The sequence below is a fragment of the Pleurodeles waltl genome, chromosome 3_1, assembly GCF_031143425.1.
Source record: "Pleurodeles waltl isolate 20211129_DDA chromosome 3_1, aPleWal1.hap1.20221129, whole genome shotgun sequence".
In the NCBI taxonomy this organism is placed as follows: domain Eukaryota; kingdom Metazoa; phylum Chordata; class Amphibia; order Caudata; family Salamandridae; genus Pleurodeles; species Pleurodeles waltl.
In genome coordinates, this window is record NC_090440.1 from 1655413769 (window position 1) to 1655432527 (window position 18759).

The 18759-nt window shown below is 45.0% G+C and overlaps 1 protein-coding gene across 8 annotated transcripts in view; it reads right to left on the reverse strand.

The window, feature by feature from the left end:
- Positions 1–616: 616 nt before the first annotated feature.
- WIPF1 (WAS/WASL interacting protein family member 1) overlaps positions 617–18759 on the reverse strand; it is a 462168-nt gene continuing 444025 nt past the window's right edge. For all 8 annotated transcript variants that reach the window (XM_069225386.1, XM_069225384.1, XM_069225379.1 and 5 more), the window contains one exon: positions 617–2199. In XM_069225386.1, coding sequence (XP_069081487.1) covers positions 2144–2199 — 56 coding nt within the window. In that variant the 3' untranslated portion in view covers positions 617–2143. The remainder of the gene's footprint in view (positions 2200–18759) is intronic.

Below are 18759 nucleotides of genomic sequence, written 5' to 3' on the forward strand. Positions count from 1 at the left end.
CACTGAAATTAAAAGGTTGGGAACCACTGCTTTAGATTAAATGTCTTTTGCTGCTTTTATTTATGTGGCTACTTCTAGGTCTAAAACTGTGGATGGAGTGTGGTCATAGATTTAAGTGAGGCTCTTAGCCCGAACCTTGACACACATCCCTACTGCTTACTGGGTGCTGATCCAACTCTTTGTTCCAGGGTTTGGGTGTGAGTGAATTCGCATTTAGCTGTCCGAAACCTGTACGAGCACACCAGTGGGAGCTCCCTCAGATGCGACATGCCCCCTGGTATGCCAGTTTAATCGAGTTTTGCATTTCCCAGTGGTAATGTGTGCCAGGATGTCTGATATGGGGCTGGTATACAGTGTGTCCGCACATCTGGTTTACTTTTGGAGGCTGGTGGTGGGTTTAGAAGTATCAAGGATTTTTAATGAATGCGACCACAGATTACCAAATCTACCTTTTGATATCTCACAATTTATCCATCCAACCAGTGTCAGTACAAAGGACAACCACAAAGGCTCTGTTTAAAATAGAAATATGTTTCAAAGGAGGGATTAGCCACAACTACGTGGCAATGTTGCCATCATTCCTTGAAGAGAGGAAATAAAGAGATAGATACAACGGTTTCACATTATTATAAAGATTTATTTAGATAAAAAAATGTTAAACAGAGCAATGCATTTTTAGTCATTTTTGGCAATTTTACTGCAAATTTAAATACATTTATTGACTTTTGTGCTAAAATGCGTTTTTAGTTCATTATGCCATCAAATCCATCTGCTGCAAAACGAACAGAAAATTAACTACACAAAAGGCTGGTGGTCTGGACATCTCGAGCTACTGCTAAGACCTCAGCAAGTGCAGACCCACAAAGGGCAAAACATAATTCAGAGTCAGGCTGCTGAAAATTGCTATGGAGAATAAGGAAGGTTATATGGTTTTTTGGGTGTACCTATGAGTTTATGAGGCGCAAAATGAAGAAAAGCGAAAAACAGCTGGCATGACTGTTATTTGAGATTTAAAAAAAAAAAAACATCTTAAGACACTAAACTTGGTACCATCAGAAGTATTTCTGTATAATTACAGTCTATTTATTGATAATGAAATATGTAGCTATGTGATATTCTAAAGCTGTTTTTGTGCATTTTTAATTTGATTCTCCTATAGTGACAGATTTGTACAAAGGCATTTAGAAATCCATATACAATATCTCCAATTGCCTTCAGCCTCTGTATGTACTACATTTAGATATTTAGACACAAGTAATCCAACATTATAATGCGATAAAAGGTGATGACTGGTCTACAGTACAAGTTAAGTTTACATAAATGGTACTTTTACACTCAAATAGAGTAAGTGCGTTTCCCTCTACATGTATTTTGGCATGAAAAAGAAAAAAAATAAGTAACAATCGGATACTGGCAAAAACGTAGCATTGTAAAAAAGAAATAATAATAAATGCACGGCAAGAGCAAAAATCAGCTTCTCACTGACGATTACTGAGGATCCCATGGTCATCACTTACTTCAGCTACAGTAATACCATGCCAGCACAAAAAGTACACATTTCCATGGTGCACGGTGCCAACAGGCACGTTGTCATTGAGATTTTCTCTGCACAGCAGAAAAGATAGTCTTCGCATAAATATCCTCAAGTTCTTTTAGTATGTGGCTTCAATAGCCCTTTGGAAGTCAGCAAAAAAGCAGCGATTGGCAAGGAGTGCGGTAAACATGCAGCTATTACTGGGCATCCTAAACTGAAGCCTGTTGACTTAATAGAAAAGGGGCACTAAGACCCAAGCCCACTGGGCACCGATAATAGTACATTATGCAGAAGTAATCTGTTTTAACAATGGTTTTTGAAACAGACATTCTTGAAAACAGCTTCAGGACTCATTTTACATCTTTCATTGAATTGGATCCTGGAATTTAAGATCCACAAAGATCTAGCTGGTTGTGTAATCTAGCAAATTACCACATGCGAACTGTGACAACTTTAGTTGAAACCTGTGTTATGAGATTTTCAAATGGTCCACATAGTTCATAAAAACGGATACAGCCAGCTTAGTGGATTTCAACCACTTTTGCATAGTAAGTTTTGCACAGACACAAAAGTGACAGCAGCAATCCAATTAAGATATCAGCACCCTTTTCACCTTGGTATAGGTGGCAGTGGGGGGGCACCTCTTTCTTTCCTGCCAGAGCCACCTAAAAGAAAAAGAGCATTATGTACACCTTTGTGATAAATACAATTGCATTATTCTATGAACACACATGAAGTATAAACTATAGCTAAAAATATATTGCAGAACCATTTGCGTGTCTGCCCTGTTTTGTTTACATGTTAACATTGCAGATCACTTTATCTTATGCATATAGACAAGAGTAGAGTGAAATATGCTCTCTATTGCTTTTTTGAGTGTTTGATAAGGGAAGGGCCATTTCTGACTAGAGGCGAAGCCTACCCTTCATAGATAATTTTAAAATATGTTGGAATTGCATACCGATAATTATGTTACTCTAAGTCCATTCTTCCACCTTTCAATCTCAACAGATAAGGCAAGTCCACCTCCCAAGGACAGGCAGTCCACTATACCAATTCGAAACAAGGGAACATATACTCACCTCCTGTAACTCAAAATAGCACCACCTCCCCCTCACCCTCCATCAGACCCTGAATATAATTTACCTGACAAAAATCGCCCCCCACCCAGTTAGGCTGACTGACCACCACAATGGGATGGAAGGCAGGAAGTGATGACTGAAACAAGCAAGTGTGGACTCAGAGTAATGGTTGTCAGTAAGTAACTGAAGCATTTACCTGACTGTTAGCTTCCTCATTTCAGTCATAACAGATGAGTAATACTCAAGCTAAACCGCAAGGATGTACAAGTTACTTATCTTCGGTAACAATATATCTGGTAGAGATATATTCTAGTTGCAGATTCCTTACCTTAGCATTTCCCCCAGGCATCAGACTGGATCTGGAGATTTTTTCTTCGAGCAATACCTTTGCGCGTCAGGTGGCATCGGTCGACTCCATGGGTGTCGTTGGTGTTGTAGTCACCATGATGACATCGGGAGTAGTACATTGACGCCGCCTCAGTGATGTCAGTTTCTTTTCATGACTTTCTACGCCAAACCGCAGAGCCGTGAAGAACACTGAAATTGGTGAGCCATAGCTAAGGCCCGGAATGGGGAAGCTCTGTCCCTAGAAATCAGTTCGCAAGCAGGGAGGATGGATGGGTCAGTAAGGAATCTGCAACTAGAATATGTCTCTACCAGATATATCGTTACCGAAGGTAAGTAACTTGTACATCTGATACAGACTTCTAGTTGCAGATTTCTTACCTTAGAATAGATACCCAAGCAATGCCATCCTCAGAGGTTGGCTGTGAACCAAGATCATGCTAGAAAGTCCTGCAGGACCGAACGACCAAAGTAGCCGTCCCTACGGACTTGACTGTCCAGCCAGTAATGTTTAGTAAACGTATGCAGGGATGCCAAGTTGCTGCCTGACAGATATCCAGGACAGGAACTCTGGTTGCTAATCCTTTGAAGTAGCAGTTGCTCTGGTGGAATGAGTGCGCAAGCCCTCAGGGGGTTGCTTCTTTGCCAAAGCATAGCACATCTTGATGCAAAGAAGGACCCATCGCGAGATGGTACGTTTTTGCAATGCCTTCCCTTTCTTCGCACCCACATATCCAACAGAGTTGATCGTCCGGCTGGAAATCTTTAGTACGATTGAGATACAACGCCAACGCTCTTTTTGTATCCAGGCGGTGGAGTCTCTCCTTATGAGATGGATGTGGACGTGCGTAAAAAGTAGGCAAAGTGATGGACTGGCCTACATGAAAAGGTGTAACTACTTTGGGAAGGAATGAGGCCCTAGTGCATAACACCACTTTGTCACTTTCAACAGACAAAAATGGGGGCTTAGAAGACAGCGCCTGAAGCTTGCTCACTCTGCGAGCAGAAGTGATGGCCACAAGAAAAACAATTTTGAAAGTAAGGAGCCATAAGGGACAATTGTGCAACGGCTCAAAAGGAGCACACATTAAGTAAGTAAGGACAAGATTGAGGTCCCAGTGAGGCAAGATAAACGGAGTGGGAGGAAAAAAATGGGTGAGACCCCTAAGGAATCTACTAACAATAGGTGACTTAAAGAGTGAAGGCTGATCAGGCAACCTAAGAAAGGCTGAGATAGCTGATAACTAGCCTTTAAGGGTGCCCAAAGCAGAGCCCTGCTGGGCCAAAGAAAGAATGAACAAAAGAACCGTTTTGGTGGAGGGACGCCTGGCTGCCAAGATTACATCACAGACTTCAGGTGGAAGGTCAAAGCTGTCAACATCCGCCGCTCAATCTCCACGCATGAAGACGGAGATTGGAGAGGTTCGGGTGGAAAACCGTCCCCTGCTGCTGCGACAGAAGATCCTTCCAAAGGGGCAGTCTGAGTGGAGGATTGCTGGCCATGCTCAGTAGCTCTGGATACCATACTCTCCGTGCCCAGTCCGGAGCCAGCAAGATTACTTGGGCCCGGTCGTTCTTGAGAACTCTGAACAGAAGTGGAAAGGCGTAAAGGAGGCCGGAGGTCCATTCGAGATGAAAAGCGTCACCAAGCGAGTGCCGCCATGTAAACTCCAACACACAAAACAGCTGACATTGCGCCTACTCTGCGGAGGCGAACAGATCTAACCAAGGCTCTCCCCCTTGCTGAAAGAGACCTTGCGCCACCTCTGGATGGAGACACCATTTGTGATCAGCTACGCATCAACGACTGAGTTCGTTCAGCGAGCTCACCAGATGTTGAACCACTAGCGTGATATCCTGATGTGCCAGCCATGTCCAGAGGTGCAGCACCTCACGACAAAGGGTCCAGTACCCTAATCCACCCTGTTTGTTGCAGTACGACAAGGTGGTAGTGTTGTCGGTGAACACTTGCACCACTTTCTCTTTGAGAAAGGGAAGTAATGCTTGTAAGGCAAGCCTGATCACCCGGAGCTCCAAAAGACTGATATGGAGTCCAGACTCCACCGGAGACCATAGGCCTCTGATCTCCGCCTCTCCCAGAGGTGACGCGTCCGTCACTATGGAGAAGATCTGGTTGTGGAAGGGAGAGGGATCTGACCTTGACCCAATGCAGATTTAAAAGCCACCACTGTAGGTCTTTCGCAGTCCCCTCCGAGATCTGGATCATGACGGAGAGATTTCCCTGATGTTGTGCCCACTGGAACTTCAAGTCCCACTGCAGTGCCCACATATGCCATCTGGCATGTGTCACTAGCAGGATTCAGGAGGCCATGAGGCCCAGAAGCCTAAGTCATTCTCATCGAAACCCAAGATAGAGGATGAAAGATCGGAATCATAGCCTGAATATCCTGGACTCGCTTTTTGGGAGGATAGGCCTGAAAATGCACTGTGTCCAAAACAGCTCAGATGAAAGGGAGCGTCTGAGAGGGAGTCAGGCGTGACTTCAGTACATTTATAGTGACACCCAGCGTGTGCAGAAGGTTCACCATAGTCTGAATGTGGGAGACTACTTTCTGGGGCGAGTCCACCTTCAAAAGCCAGTCGTTGAGGTAGGAGAAGACTGAAGCCCCCAACTTGCATGGATGAGCTGCAACCACCGTCATCACTTTTGTGAACACTTGAGGGGCGCTGGTAAGGCCAAAGGGGAGCACGTTAAAATTTAAGTGCTTGTGACCTACCAAGAATCGTAGATAATGCCTGTGGGCAGGCAAGACAGGGATATGGAAATAAGCAGTCCAATACTAACACCCAGTCTCCTGGGTCCAAGGCAGACAGAACCTGAGCCAGGGTGGACATTTTGAATTTCTCCTTCTTGAGAAAGAGATAGAGGGTCTGAAGGGCTAGGATAGGATGTAAACCCTTGTCTTTTTTGGGCACCAGAAAGTAGCGGGAATAACAACCACAACCTACTTCTGGTGCAGGGACCCTCTATGGCTCCCTTGGCCAAGAGAGACGCGACATCCCAGCAGAGAAGTGCCAAATGATCCTCCAGTACACGGCCTGAATGATGGAGGCATGGCTGATGGGGCAGTCTCGAAGAGGAGGGAGTAGCCCCTCTGAACGATTTGCAAAACCCACCTGCCCCCATAGTGATGGTTTCCCAGAGGGGCAAGGTTATAGCAAATTCTGCTGCCAACTGGTCCGGAGTGGGGGGATGGACTAGGAGGGTTTGGAGGCTGCAGCAGGGGCAGGGGAAGACTGGGCAGACCTCTGGTTCCCTGTCCCATGGCCATGTGGGATTCCACTTCCCCGGTCACGAATGGGTCGAACCACATGTGTGGTATGGTGGCTGGGAAGGGACGTGGCAGGGGTGAAAGGTGGACTGTAGGGGACAAGGGGCAGTCAAAAAGGCCAAGGGACCGAGCCGTAGCCCAGAAGCCCTTGAACCTCTCAAGCGCCAAGTCCGCCTTGTCTCCAAAGAGACACGAGCCATCAAGGGGCATGTCCATAAGAGTCTGTTGGACATCCCCTGAGAAACCAGATGTTCCCAACCAGGCTTGGAGTCTCACCATCATCGCAACCGATCTACCCAGAGAGTTGGTCGTGTCCAGCCCACATCAGAAAGTGAACTTTGCTGTGTCACTCCCATCGGTAACAGCTTGGGAGATGATAGCACAGGCCTCATTTGGTATCTGCGGCAAGTCTTGAGCGACCGTATCCCACAGAGAGTGAGTATAACGGCCCAAAAGGCCTACGGTGTTCACTGACCACAGTGCTAGACTGGAGGAAGAAAATAGATTCTTCCCAAATTGGTCCAGTCTTTTTGATTCCCTATCCGGAGGGGCGGAAGGGAACGTGGCAGAGGATGAGGATGCCTGGATAACAAGGCTCTCAGTCGTGGGGTGTTGGGAGAGGAATTTAGGGATGTTCGGGGTGGGCCGATGGCGGCAGCGACTGTCCTGTTCACAGGAGGCCCTGTGTTGGGTCTGGACCAATTACCCAAAAGGACATCAGTGAGGGCTTCATTGAATGGAAGGAGAGGCTCAGAGGTGGAAGCCCCTGGTTGAAGCACCTCCGTCAGGAGATTAGACCTGACCTGAACAGTAGGCAACTCAAGGCTGAGGACCTCAGTCGCCCGACTGACCACAATGGAATAAGTAGCTTCCTCCACTGTAGCCACGGTAAGAGGAGACAGCATGCCAGTGTCTGGAGAGGTATCCAGACCACTGGCCTCACCCAACTCCTGTGTTCAGTCCATGATAGGATCATCTTGGTATTCATAAAGGTCCAGGGACCCCTCCAATCCTTCCCTGTATTCATACTCATAAGAGTAAGGGTCAGAATCCAACCTGGGGTGAATAGACCCCATCGAAGCAGGAGGCGGCCTCGGCGGATGCGGTTACGTATTAGGTCGACGTCGAAAGTGGGCACCACTGACGTCGGGAGCGTCGACAGTCAAACTGGCGCCGGAGAAGGTCTCGATGGTACAACTGGTGTCGGTATGGATTTAGGAGCAGATCCATAGGGAACCTCAGTGGCTGGAGCCAGAGTCGCCGGTGCAGAACCCAAAGGCCCTACAGCCGAACCCCCTGGGCCAGAAGGTGCCATAGTGGGGTCGGACTGCCAAAAATGAGGCATATGGCCTCATAGAATTCTTTTAATTGGGCAGGGGTCACCCTGGTTTCCGGAAACTCAGGGAGGCGTGGAGCAGACCCAAAAGCAGGCTCCGAGGATGGAGGCCTAGAGTGTCGACGCTTCTCCCGCGTCACATTAGCCAAGCAACGGGGTGAAGCCGAAGGATGACGAGATTTCTTCAACTTCTTCTTACCTTGACCCGAAGACTTAGAGGATGATGAGTGGTGGTGGCTCCGCGAACAGTCTCGAGACCTTCCTCTTGAGCGAGACCGAAGTAGAGTCGAGCGCGGGGCCGCCATAAGCTTTAGGGACAGCTCCCTCAAGGCTTTTGGGTGCATGGCCTGGCATCTACCCTGAATCCTACAGGACATGGAATCTCCTGAATCTGATAAGAACATTTGACTTTACTCAGTGACTTAAAGTCTGTGTTGATGCCTTGGTTTCCTTTCTTCGCAGAAAAAGTATTGGCATAAGGACAATGCACCTGACAAAAAGGAGGCGCTTTCTGAACATATATCAAAAACACCTGCCTTAAAATCCAAATAATGTACCCCTGTTGAAAAGTGGATTACTGGTAAGGGCAGGTAAGTATCTATACTTAGCAATAGGCCACTAACCTTCACTAAGGTCCAATTAAGTCTTAATAAATTAAACAACCCTTGGGAGCTTGGCAACGAGTGACAAGGCTTAACTTAGGAGACAAGTGTTTAAAGCATTTAAAAATCACAAAAAAGTAAATAAGTAAAACACAAAACATAATAAAAATCCAACATCATTTTATAAAAATGGATTACATTTTTATGATGCCAAAATGATTAAAATCGGATAAGGGAACTAGAGATATGAATTTTTAAAGAATTAATATTTTCTAGCGCATAGAAGCAACTAATTCTCAAAGGGTTAAAAAAGGTCACACTGGAAAGGGACAAAGTCCAGAGTTCAGTCCACCCACCAGGTAACACTGTCACACTTACTTTCAGTAAAAGTGTTTCCTTATTCAGGAAAGTGGTCCACAGCACCAGCCAAGGGTTCAGAGGCTCTGGTTTGCCTCTTGAGGTCTGGGACTACAACTCCCACAATGCACCTCTTCAACCTATGGAGTTGCTCCAGACGTCTGGATCTTCTTCCAGGGGTCCTTTTTGGGTCCTTGAAGCGTAAACAACTTGATCAAATGTTCCAGAAGCTCTGAGTTGCTCCTTGGGAGTTGGGGCTACAATTCCCAGAATGCACTGTGCCAGAATCCTCAAATGGCCACTGGAAGCTGGTCAGCTGGGCTCTGCTTGAAGGACTTGATGCAGGTGACTCTGGGCAGCTCCTTTGTACCTGTAGCAAACAGGGAGTCCCTTCTGAAAGCAGTAGAAGAAAGGCAAAGTCCTTTAGTGGTGAAGCCCAAGTGTGCAGCTGGTGCAATCCTTCAGAGTGCAGTGTCCAGGTGCAGGTAAGGGGTCCAGCAGGGCACTCCTTCTTCTTCTTTGTCTTGTTCCTTGTAGGGATCTGAGATGTGGAGCTCTGCCATATTTATCCTTGCTCCTGGGTGAAAAACATGGGGGTCTCGAGTATCCAATCACAGACAGGCTCCTTCCCCCCTTTGATGACCACTTCCTGAGAAGTGTGGCAAAAATCAATCTCAGGGAGCAACATTCCTAAAAAAATCCAACATGGCTGAAAGTGATTTTTGGAGGTTAGATCTGACTGAACCCACCCACTGGTGTGGCTGAAAATCCTAAACATATCACTCTCCTAATCTAATCAAGAGGGCACTTAGTTGTCTGGGGTTACAGGATGGGAGGGAGGTGCTGGGCTGCTTCAAATGCCCTTCTCTGCCTTTGAAGACCGGTTTGCCCTTACTTTCTGCACCCCCATCTGCTGAGGCAGATCTCCTCCCCCAAGCACATCCTTTGTGTTCAGCCCACGCCACTTCACACCTCATCAAGGCAGCCTGGCCAATCAGAGAAGGGCACTACAGAGCTGAAGTTGGCAACTTTCAGGTGGAGTTTTAAAACTCTTTACCTGAACTGGTTATATTAAATCTAACAATTGTAAGTTGTGGGATTTATTATAACAATTAATTTGATACCAAACTCGAGGTATCTGACCCTTAAGGGGACTTCATTAATTAAAATTAAATCTCCCCATTTTAGCCTATGGAGGCCATTCATTACAGTGAGGGAAAAATTTTTTTGGCTATTTTACCTCACCAGGGCTTATAAAATTATTTTTTTAAGATCCCTGCTTATAGTTACATGGCACCCAACTCTAGGGGCACAACAGGGCACACCTTAGGGGTGACATATGTAAATATAAGGTAGTTTAAGACTTTGGAAGTACTTTTAATTCCAAAGTCGAATTTGCATATAACTTTAGTTAAAAAGCAGCCAGCAAGGCAGGCCTGCCTTTACAATGACCTTTAGCACCTCAGCAGTGCACCTATGGGTGCACTACCTATGCTGGAATCCCTAAACATACATGCCCTGCCATATATTAGTAACGTATAGGTAGGTTGACAAAGCCAATTATAATTAGCCTACTTTGCGTTCTCATTTTACACAGAGCACAGGCCCTGGGACTGGTTAGCAGTACCCAGGGCACCATCAGAGTCAGGAAACCCCAGCAAAATTTGAAAAATGGGGGCCTGCAATCAGCCCAGTTTACTCACAACCTCTATTTCCTCCTGAAAGGAAAAAGGAGGAAAACATCTTCAGAAGTACAGCCTCTTGCTCCTCAATACTAATCTGTCCAAAAACATCCTTTAGTGGGAAAATAACTAGCTCGATTAGTCTTTTAGTTGACGTTATGGCCACCTGAAAATAGTTCATAAGAGTAAGACGTCTGACATGACTCTCTTATAAGGGCTCAAAAGGAGGTCTCTTTAAAGCTTCCAAAACCAAAGGGAAATTCCAAATAAGGACAAGGGATCCACAGACAGGACAAGATATGGAAAATACTTTAAGAACCAATCCTTTGAGTTGAAGTTGAGTCAGAAGATTCTGAGAACAGTTAAAAAATGTGGAGGAAATGGCGACTAAGGGGAAATTCTCATCTAAATAAGATACCAATATCAGCGTGCCCAGGAGATCGAGCAATTAGAAGCAGAAAAACCTTCTCCTGCCTTATCCTCAATTGAACTTGCAAGATCAGAGGAAATGGTGGAAATGCAAAAAGAAAGTACTGAGGCCATGGACATCTATCTCCCACAGACCCCTCCTCATGAAACCTTGAACAAAGGCTTGGAAGAAGGGATTTCCGTTGGACTGCAAACATTTCTAAAACTGGCATGCTCACTTCATACAAATCTGATGATGTAGACAGGACTCCTGAGAAGATGGACATTTTCAGCTGAATATTTCCACTAGTAAATTCTGTACACCTTGAATGTGACCCGCCGATAGAGAAACAAGAAATGTCTCTTCCCAAAGATAAACAGTTGTCAAAATCTTGGAAAGTGATCCTGATTGTGCTCCTCTTTGACTGACTACGTAAGATTTGGCTGTCATATTGCTTGCCCTGATCAGAACTACCTCTACCATCAAAGGCGGAGTAAATTCAGTTTGAGCCTTGCGAATCACGTCCAGTTCCCTGCACACAGATGAATATCTCCTTTCCAAACAACACCATCTGCCTTGAAGAATCTGATCCTCCAGCCATGCAACCCTGTCCTGACTGATAATATCCATGGTCACCACTATACAATCTGCAGGAGAACACCCTTTCTGGGAGCTGGGATATCGGCTGAACAACAAAGGATTCCTTTGCAGCACTAAATGAATATTTGAGCAAGCAACTACCAGAACTATGGCTGCACGTTTCCTTGAAGCTGGAGCCAGGATCTTAGCGCTGAAGTGTTCTGTTTCTAGATGGAAGTGAGGTGTGATCTGATCTTCTGCAACCTCCACACTGGGAGCATCAATTTTCCCAGATCCCTGTGAAAATGGGCGAATATGTGACAGAACAACTAGGTCCCAAACAACTATAGCCTAAACCACTACTGCTAAACAACTAAAAAGTCTCTACAACTAGGTACTGAACAACTACTGTCTAAACATCAATGGTGCCTGAATAACAACTGCCTGAACAACTAATATATATATATATTCCAAACAACTAATAAACTATAAAAACCAAAAAGAAAAGCTTACCTTAAAATTTGTTGTTCAGGCAATTGTTATTCAGACACAATTGTTGTTTAGACAGTAGTTGTTCAGTACTTAGTTGTAGAGACTTTTTAGTTGTTTAGCAGTAGTGGTTCAGGCAAGTAGTGGTTTAGACCTAGTTGTTCAGGTCGTTTCCCAAATGGGCTCTTATAAACTCACTCCACATTCTATGAGGGCTCTAGAGGAGATTTTTCCCCAATTTATCAGGAACATGTAAATTTGGAGCGTGTGTAGGAGCAAATAAACTGGACTCTAGAGCAACCAATCTAGAAACAGATTTAACACAATGCCCTTTTTGTTCATCAGTGAGATGACTCTACTGTGTTCCTCGCCAAAGCAGAAAATCTTCTCACATTTTCTGCAGAATGTGGTAACTACTGTAAAAATGGATCGGACTCCTCCTCAGTAGCCTGATTAACTTCAGCAGGCACACCTTCTTCTTCCTGCTGCAGACTCTGGCACTTCATCTGGACAAGACTAATTACTGGGGTTTATTTGGCACATAGATGCTTTATCATGCCTCTTGTCCTGAAGGAGTATGGGTCACAGTGCCCTTTCTGCAGCACTTGATTGCATATTATGTATGTTCATTTTCTTTTCTTAGATGGAAAAAGAAGTTCCAAGCGAGAGACTCTGGCTGGATTTTCAGGGACTTCAGAAGCTGAAGGAATTTTGGTACATCATCATCTTGTCCAACTGGTGCTGGTTGTGCGCTGCAGCATGCTACCTTTTTTAACCTAGGTGCTGGGTTTGTCACAAGGTTATTTTAACATTTTATTTTGGCACATTTACTTTAGTTTGTGTCTATGGCCTGTGCCCACTCACCAAGTCAATTGCCATTTTATTGCTCCTATTATGTTAGCAAAGGCTTCATTTTAGTGGTGATGTTTTATTATTTTATATCAGTTGTCCTGCCATGCAGAATTGTTAGTCATTTCTCTACATGACATTGCATCCTGGTCTCACTCCAAGGCTATACACAATAGTTTACCGGGTATTGCCGGTCCAGAGAGTGCAATATCTATCTTACATAGACAACATGCATTATTATGTCTGGGCAGTTCTCAGGACACCAACATGTTTTATTGTAAAACAACAGGCTGTCTGAAAATAAGGAGGACATTCCAGCCAGCTTGCTATTTCATGTTGCACGTTGTTGCAGTTTCTGCTGAAACCTCATGTTTCCACTTTGTCTACGTGGGAGAACTGCCAGCAGATTAACAGATCTCTTCATTACCTCTAACACAAGTATAGGGGATTGGCCCTTATTTTTGCCTGCCTGCCTCCACTTTTCTGACACTGTTTTTGCTGGTTTTAGGACTCTGCGCACTTCACCACTGCTAACCAGTGCTTAAGTTCATATGCTCTCTCCCTTAAAACATGGTAACATTTGTAAAGTGCACTACATACGCCCAGGTCCTTTAGATTGAATGCTACTAATGGGCCTGCAACACTGGTTCAACCAATCAATCAATCAGGGGATTTGTAAAGCGCACTACTCACCCGTGAGGGTCTCAAGGCGCTTGGTGGGTGGGGGGGTGCTGCTACTGCTCAGACAGCCATGTCTTGAGATGTCTCCTGAAGGTAAGGAGGCCCTTGGTCTGACGCAGATGGGTAGGAAGATTGATCCACATCTTGGCAGTGAGGTGCGAGAACGATCTGCCGCTGGTGGTTGTTCTGCGGATGCAAGGTTGGTGGAGCAAAGCTGCCGAGTCAGGGTGTAGAAGGAGAGCCTTCTGTTGAGGTATTCTGGTCCGGTGTTGTGCAGTGCCTTGTGAGCCTAGATGAGGAGTTTGAAGGTGATTCTCTTGTTGACGGGGAGCCAATGTAGGTCTCTTAGGTGGGTTGTGCCACCCACATAAGTAGCCCCTAAACCATGTCTTAACCATGTCTCAGGCCTGCCATTGCGAGGCCTGTGCGTGCAGTTTCACTGCCACTCGATTTGGCATTTAAACGTACTTGCCAAGCCTTAAACTCCCTCTTTTCTACATATAAGTCACCCCTAAGGAGAGCCCTAGGAAACCCATAGGGCAGGGTGGTGTGTAGGTAAAAGTCAGAACATATACCTGTGTGTTTTAAATGTCCTGGTAATGGAAAACTCCTAAATTCGTTTGCCACTGCTGTGAGGCCTGCTCCTTCCATTGGTTAACATTAGGGCTACCCTCATATACTGTTTGAGTGGTAGATTCTGATCAGAAAGGGGTAAACAGGCCATATCTAGTATATTACTATTTTAGAAATGCCACTTTTAGAAAGTGAGCATTTTCTCTGCACTTAAAATCCATCTGTGCCTTGCAGACTGTCTCCAATCCACTTCTGGGCTGGGCTGGTTGACAGCTCCCTTGTGCATTTCACCCAGACAACCACAAACACAGGATACTCAATCATACCTGCACTCATCTGCATACTAAATGGTCTTCCTGGGCTGGAAGGGTGGAGGGGCCTGACACATACATTTCAAAGGCTAGTGGCCTGCCCTCACACAATGGACTGCCAAACCCCCTACTTGGTAAAGCACACTAACACTAAGATCTCTTGGCATCAACAATACCACAGTGAGAGAGACAAACCAAAAGAAACAGTGAGAGAATAACCATTTTAAGATACTTCCTAAGAAGAGAATGGTGATTGACAGATTTCATGTGTTCTGGCAACGTGTTACATAGAGAAGAGGGACAAACAGAGTAACTCCGTCCTCCCAGTGTGGATCTGTGAATTCCAGGCACAGACATATGTAGCAATTTGGCTGAGCAAAGTGCTCTATTTGGGCAATAGTTAGCAAAGTGTTTGGCAAGAAAAGAGACACCACCATATATTGGGCAAAGGCTAGGACAGCTGCTCATAAAAGATGATGTAACTCCCACACCCACTTAGTGTGGCTTGCTTCGTCATGGGGTTCCTCCGATAGCACTGGGAGGAATCCTGCGACAGCCAAATTTTCAAAAGGCTATGCTTTATAGTAGAGAGAGGTAATGTAGTGTGTCAAAATAGTGTGCACAGAGGAAATTTATAGTAAATTAAAATTGTGTAGGGCTGGACTAATAACTGGTATCAGGTTTTGTTACTCATGCCACCCACAATGTTAAAGACAAACAGGTTTTTAGGTTGAGCCTGGGCAGCGTGCATGCGCTGTCACTCGACATGCTGTAATCTTCTTCTGTGGGCTTTCACCACACCCATCACATGCCCATCACTTTCATTTGTTCATTGGCCTGCCTTTCAAAATTCCTTTGGTTTCTTTGGTAAATGCTTTACTTTTGTCCCACCTTCTGGCTGTTTTTTTTCCTGCTCTTTAGACTGACCATGTCACATGGATTATTGCACGATCGCCCATAGAGGTTAGTGTCGGCACACTGCTTTTTTCTTTGGACCTTGGCTAGTTTTGTTAGTTTCCTGATCGTGTTCTGCTCCACTTCTGCAATGGTTTGTTTTAGGGCACTTGGCTCGTGTCCGAGGACACACACTCATCTGTCGCCATTTGCAACCAGAATGAAGCTGTGTATGCGTGTGTAAACAAACTAATTCCTGATATGCTTTTAAAGCCCACGCGGCTCAGCGCCATGCTTCATATTATTGAACATTTTCAATTAACTGCCTCTTGGATCGAAACTTAAGTTTTCAAGTTTTTTTTTTTAATGCACGGGGAGAGCCGATGCAGATACTCGAACCTGGCTTCCCAGCTCCAAAGTCGGCAGCTCTAAATGTTATGCAATATCCTCTCTCCAAGACAACTGGCATTTTGGGGGGGTTGTGTGTAGCAATTGTATAGTTCTTCAATCCCTGGCAGCACATCACCCAGGATAATGTTCTGCATGGGTAAACACTTATAAGGTCCCAAAGGCAAGACCTATTGGCTATGCCAATGCTTGTTACCTCAGTCCCCGCATGTCCTCAAGGTCGACATGATTCAGTGCTTTCATAAGGGCTGGTTTCATTACCATGTACATAAAACATACAGTTGCAAAGTCATCACTTGTAGCAGAGCATCACATTTGCTCTCATAGAGATCCCTAAGAGTATGGAGTGGGGCTTGCAGGACTAACTGCTCCCATTTACATCCCCAAGCCCATGCTCTATTCTTCTCTTCCCTTTAATAACACTTTTGTTGCTTCCACTGAGTGCCAGCGTTATTCAGATATTTATGTCTTTTGGGTGCTCCTAAAATGCTATCATTATAATTGTTAACCATCCTACAGCATGGACGTTACCCACGTACCAACAAACTGTGTATAAGGAACCAGTGATCATTCTCTCAAAGATAATGAAGTCATTTTATTTGGCAAACAGCCCGATCTCTGGACCAATGAGTTGTAGCTTTGGAATTAACAGTTGTCACATGCCGACTTTCTAGTTGAGAAATGGCGGTTTCCTTGTTAGCATACAGCTATCTTCTGAGCTCCAAGTCAGTCACTAGGTTCTATTTATTGAGGTGAAGATTCTAGCTTTCATACTTTTTAACTACCGTGACTACCGTATCTGTTAATGGTAACATTTAATTCAGCACGGAATCTATATCTCAGACTTTCTACCCATGTAAAGGGTCAGAATCCAAAATGCTGGACCTAGGTGACTGACACACAAGAAGATCTTTTTTGGGTTTTCAGATTTTGCTTCTCACAGAATAGACCAGAACTGGTGATTTGAGCAGTAGTAGTGGCCACGCAGATCTTAAACGTGATGACATGAATGTCCGACTGGAGCAGGGGTAAAAATTCAATATGCTCACATTACTATTTTCATGAAAGTTCAAATGATGAAGGCTTTGGGGTGTCTAAGAGGGTACGGATTATGATTTTAAAGGTCTAAAATGGTTTAACGATTTTTTTCACCAAAGAAGGAATAGTGCCCTTTCTGATATTAATGTGAGAAAGAAAGGTCCGGACCTCAAGAAGAATTTCCTCACTAAGCCAGACTCTCAAGTCAGGGAAAGAAGGGGACATTCTTCTTCAGCAGGGCATAGAGATAAAAAGGTGTTCTTACTGAGAAATGGAAATAAAGCCACACCCTTGTGAACATCAAGGGCATATGCAGACAGGCAACATAGCATGTCATTAAGACACACACACACAGGCTGTGCATAGGTATTGCAAAACGAGGTGCCGCATCTAGAGGGTGGTGTGTGACGCTGGCGATCTCATGGCTGCTGGGGCAGGTGACAAAAAGTTGTGCTGCTATTGAATTTTAGTGCCGCGGAACTGCAGCATAACAAGAAACTGAGCAGACTGAAGAGCAGTTTGGGGGCGGGGGGTATAAATATAACTAGAAAATGTTTTCAGAACAAACCACAACAAGTGATGTCAGTGTTGCAGGTATGACAGGAAGCAAGAAGCACATGTCATAGGACCATCTCGTAGGATGTCCTAAGCTAAATTGAAAAAATATCCCCAGAAGTTTCAATTTTAGGGATAATCCGTTTACTTCATGAAACTCATTAGGAGGATATTGGTACCCAATAGAGAACACGCAAAGAGTGTCAAAGTAAGACTTAAAATAAGATGCAAAGTGGTTAAAATGTGTTCCACGTATTAATGTATCAGACTCTTTAAAAAAGGAAGAGATTTGAATAAGAAAACACAATTTAGAATTATAATTATAACTTGCAAAATAGCTCGCCGAATAAAGTGCTTGCAGTTTGAGATCTCTGTGAGATTGTTAGGGGACGGACTGTCTAGCGCTAAAACAATTAAAATGGCATCTAAGCGCTCTACTGTATACCCGTTTATATGAAGTAAGAACAGGAAGCTTTACAGAGGTTTGCTGAAAGATGTGCACCAATTCTCAGATCTCAGCAGGGCATTCTTCAAAGAAAAAGCATTTGTGAGGATGGATCCTGCATTTGTGTTCGCCATGTGCTTGTCAATAATGAAGGTAAGACTTTTCGGTGAGTAATAAGGTACTTAATCAGTGAAAACTTAGTAGCAGACGTTTTGCAACCAGAGACGCAAGGCCGCAGAGCTGAAAAACAGTCTCAGCTAAAAAATGGTGGAGGAGCTGCCAGGATACGCAGCGATTGACAGTAGCAGAGAGGCACACAAACGGCCTGAATTTGGACAGCGGGTCAGAGGTTTTATACAGTAAATCATTAGTGGGCAGCTGTGACAGCAAGAAAAAATAAAGACACAGGAATGGAATTCTCCTGGTCCTTGATTGTTGGTGCAGGAAGTAAGGTTATTCATGAGATGTGAGAGGTGGCTGAAAGAGGGTCCAGTAGGCAGGCACGGTGTTTATTTACTCCTCACCTGCCTGCTGCATGGTAACAGCCTGTCTCGAGGCCTGTACCGAAAAGAACAGATGATGAAGGGAATGCTGAACAATGCGACCATTTACCACCAGTCACAGAGATCTGGGTTTAATCCATCATTTTATTGCGCACCACGCCACCTCAGGGAGGACCTGGATTGGCAGTTCAGGCTGGTCTGTTCCCATGGGGAGCAGGGTCAAGGCTGATTAGCATATAACTGGGGTGGTACGGTAGGCAAAAACAACAATGGATTAAATCCAGACCTTAATGACTGGGGTTAATGTTTGCATTGTTCAGCATTCCATGCATCCTCTGTTCTTTTTGCTTTTGTAGCCCTAAGTGGGCGGGGTATGCCCAGACGTGGGTCCCGTGCTCACTGTGCCACTGGATACAAGCTAGCCTGGCTGATGAAGGTGATACCCCGAAACCGGTCATAGGATGCTTGTTTCTGGTCCAAGGAGGACCTGGCTTGGCAGTTCGGACTGGACTGTTCCCATGGGGAGCAGGGTCAAGACTGATTTGCATATGGCTGGGTCTAAACTGAGGTGGCGTGATGGATAAAACCTAGATCTCTGTGACCGGGGTAAATGTTTGCATTGTTCAACATTCCATCCATCCTCTGTTCTTTTTGCTTTTGTCGCCCTAAGTGGGGAAGGTAGGCCCAGACGTGGGTCCTGTGCTCACTGTGCCACTAGATTCAAGCTAGCCTGGCCGATGAGGGGTGATACCTGGAAACAGTTCCCAAGATGCCTGTTTCTGGTCCAGGGAGGA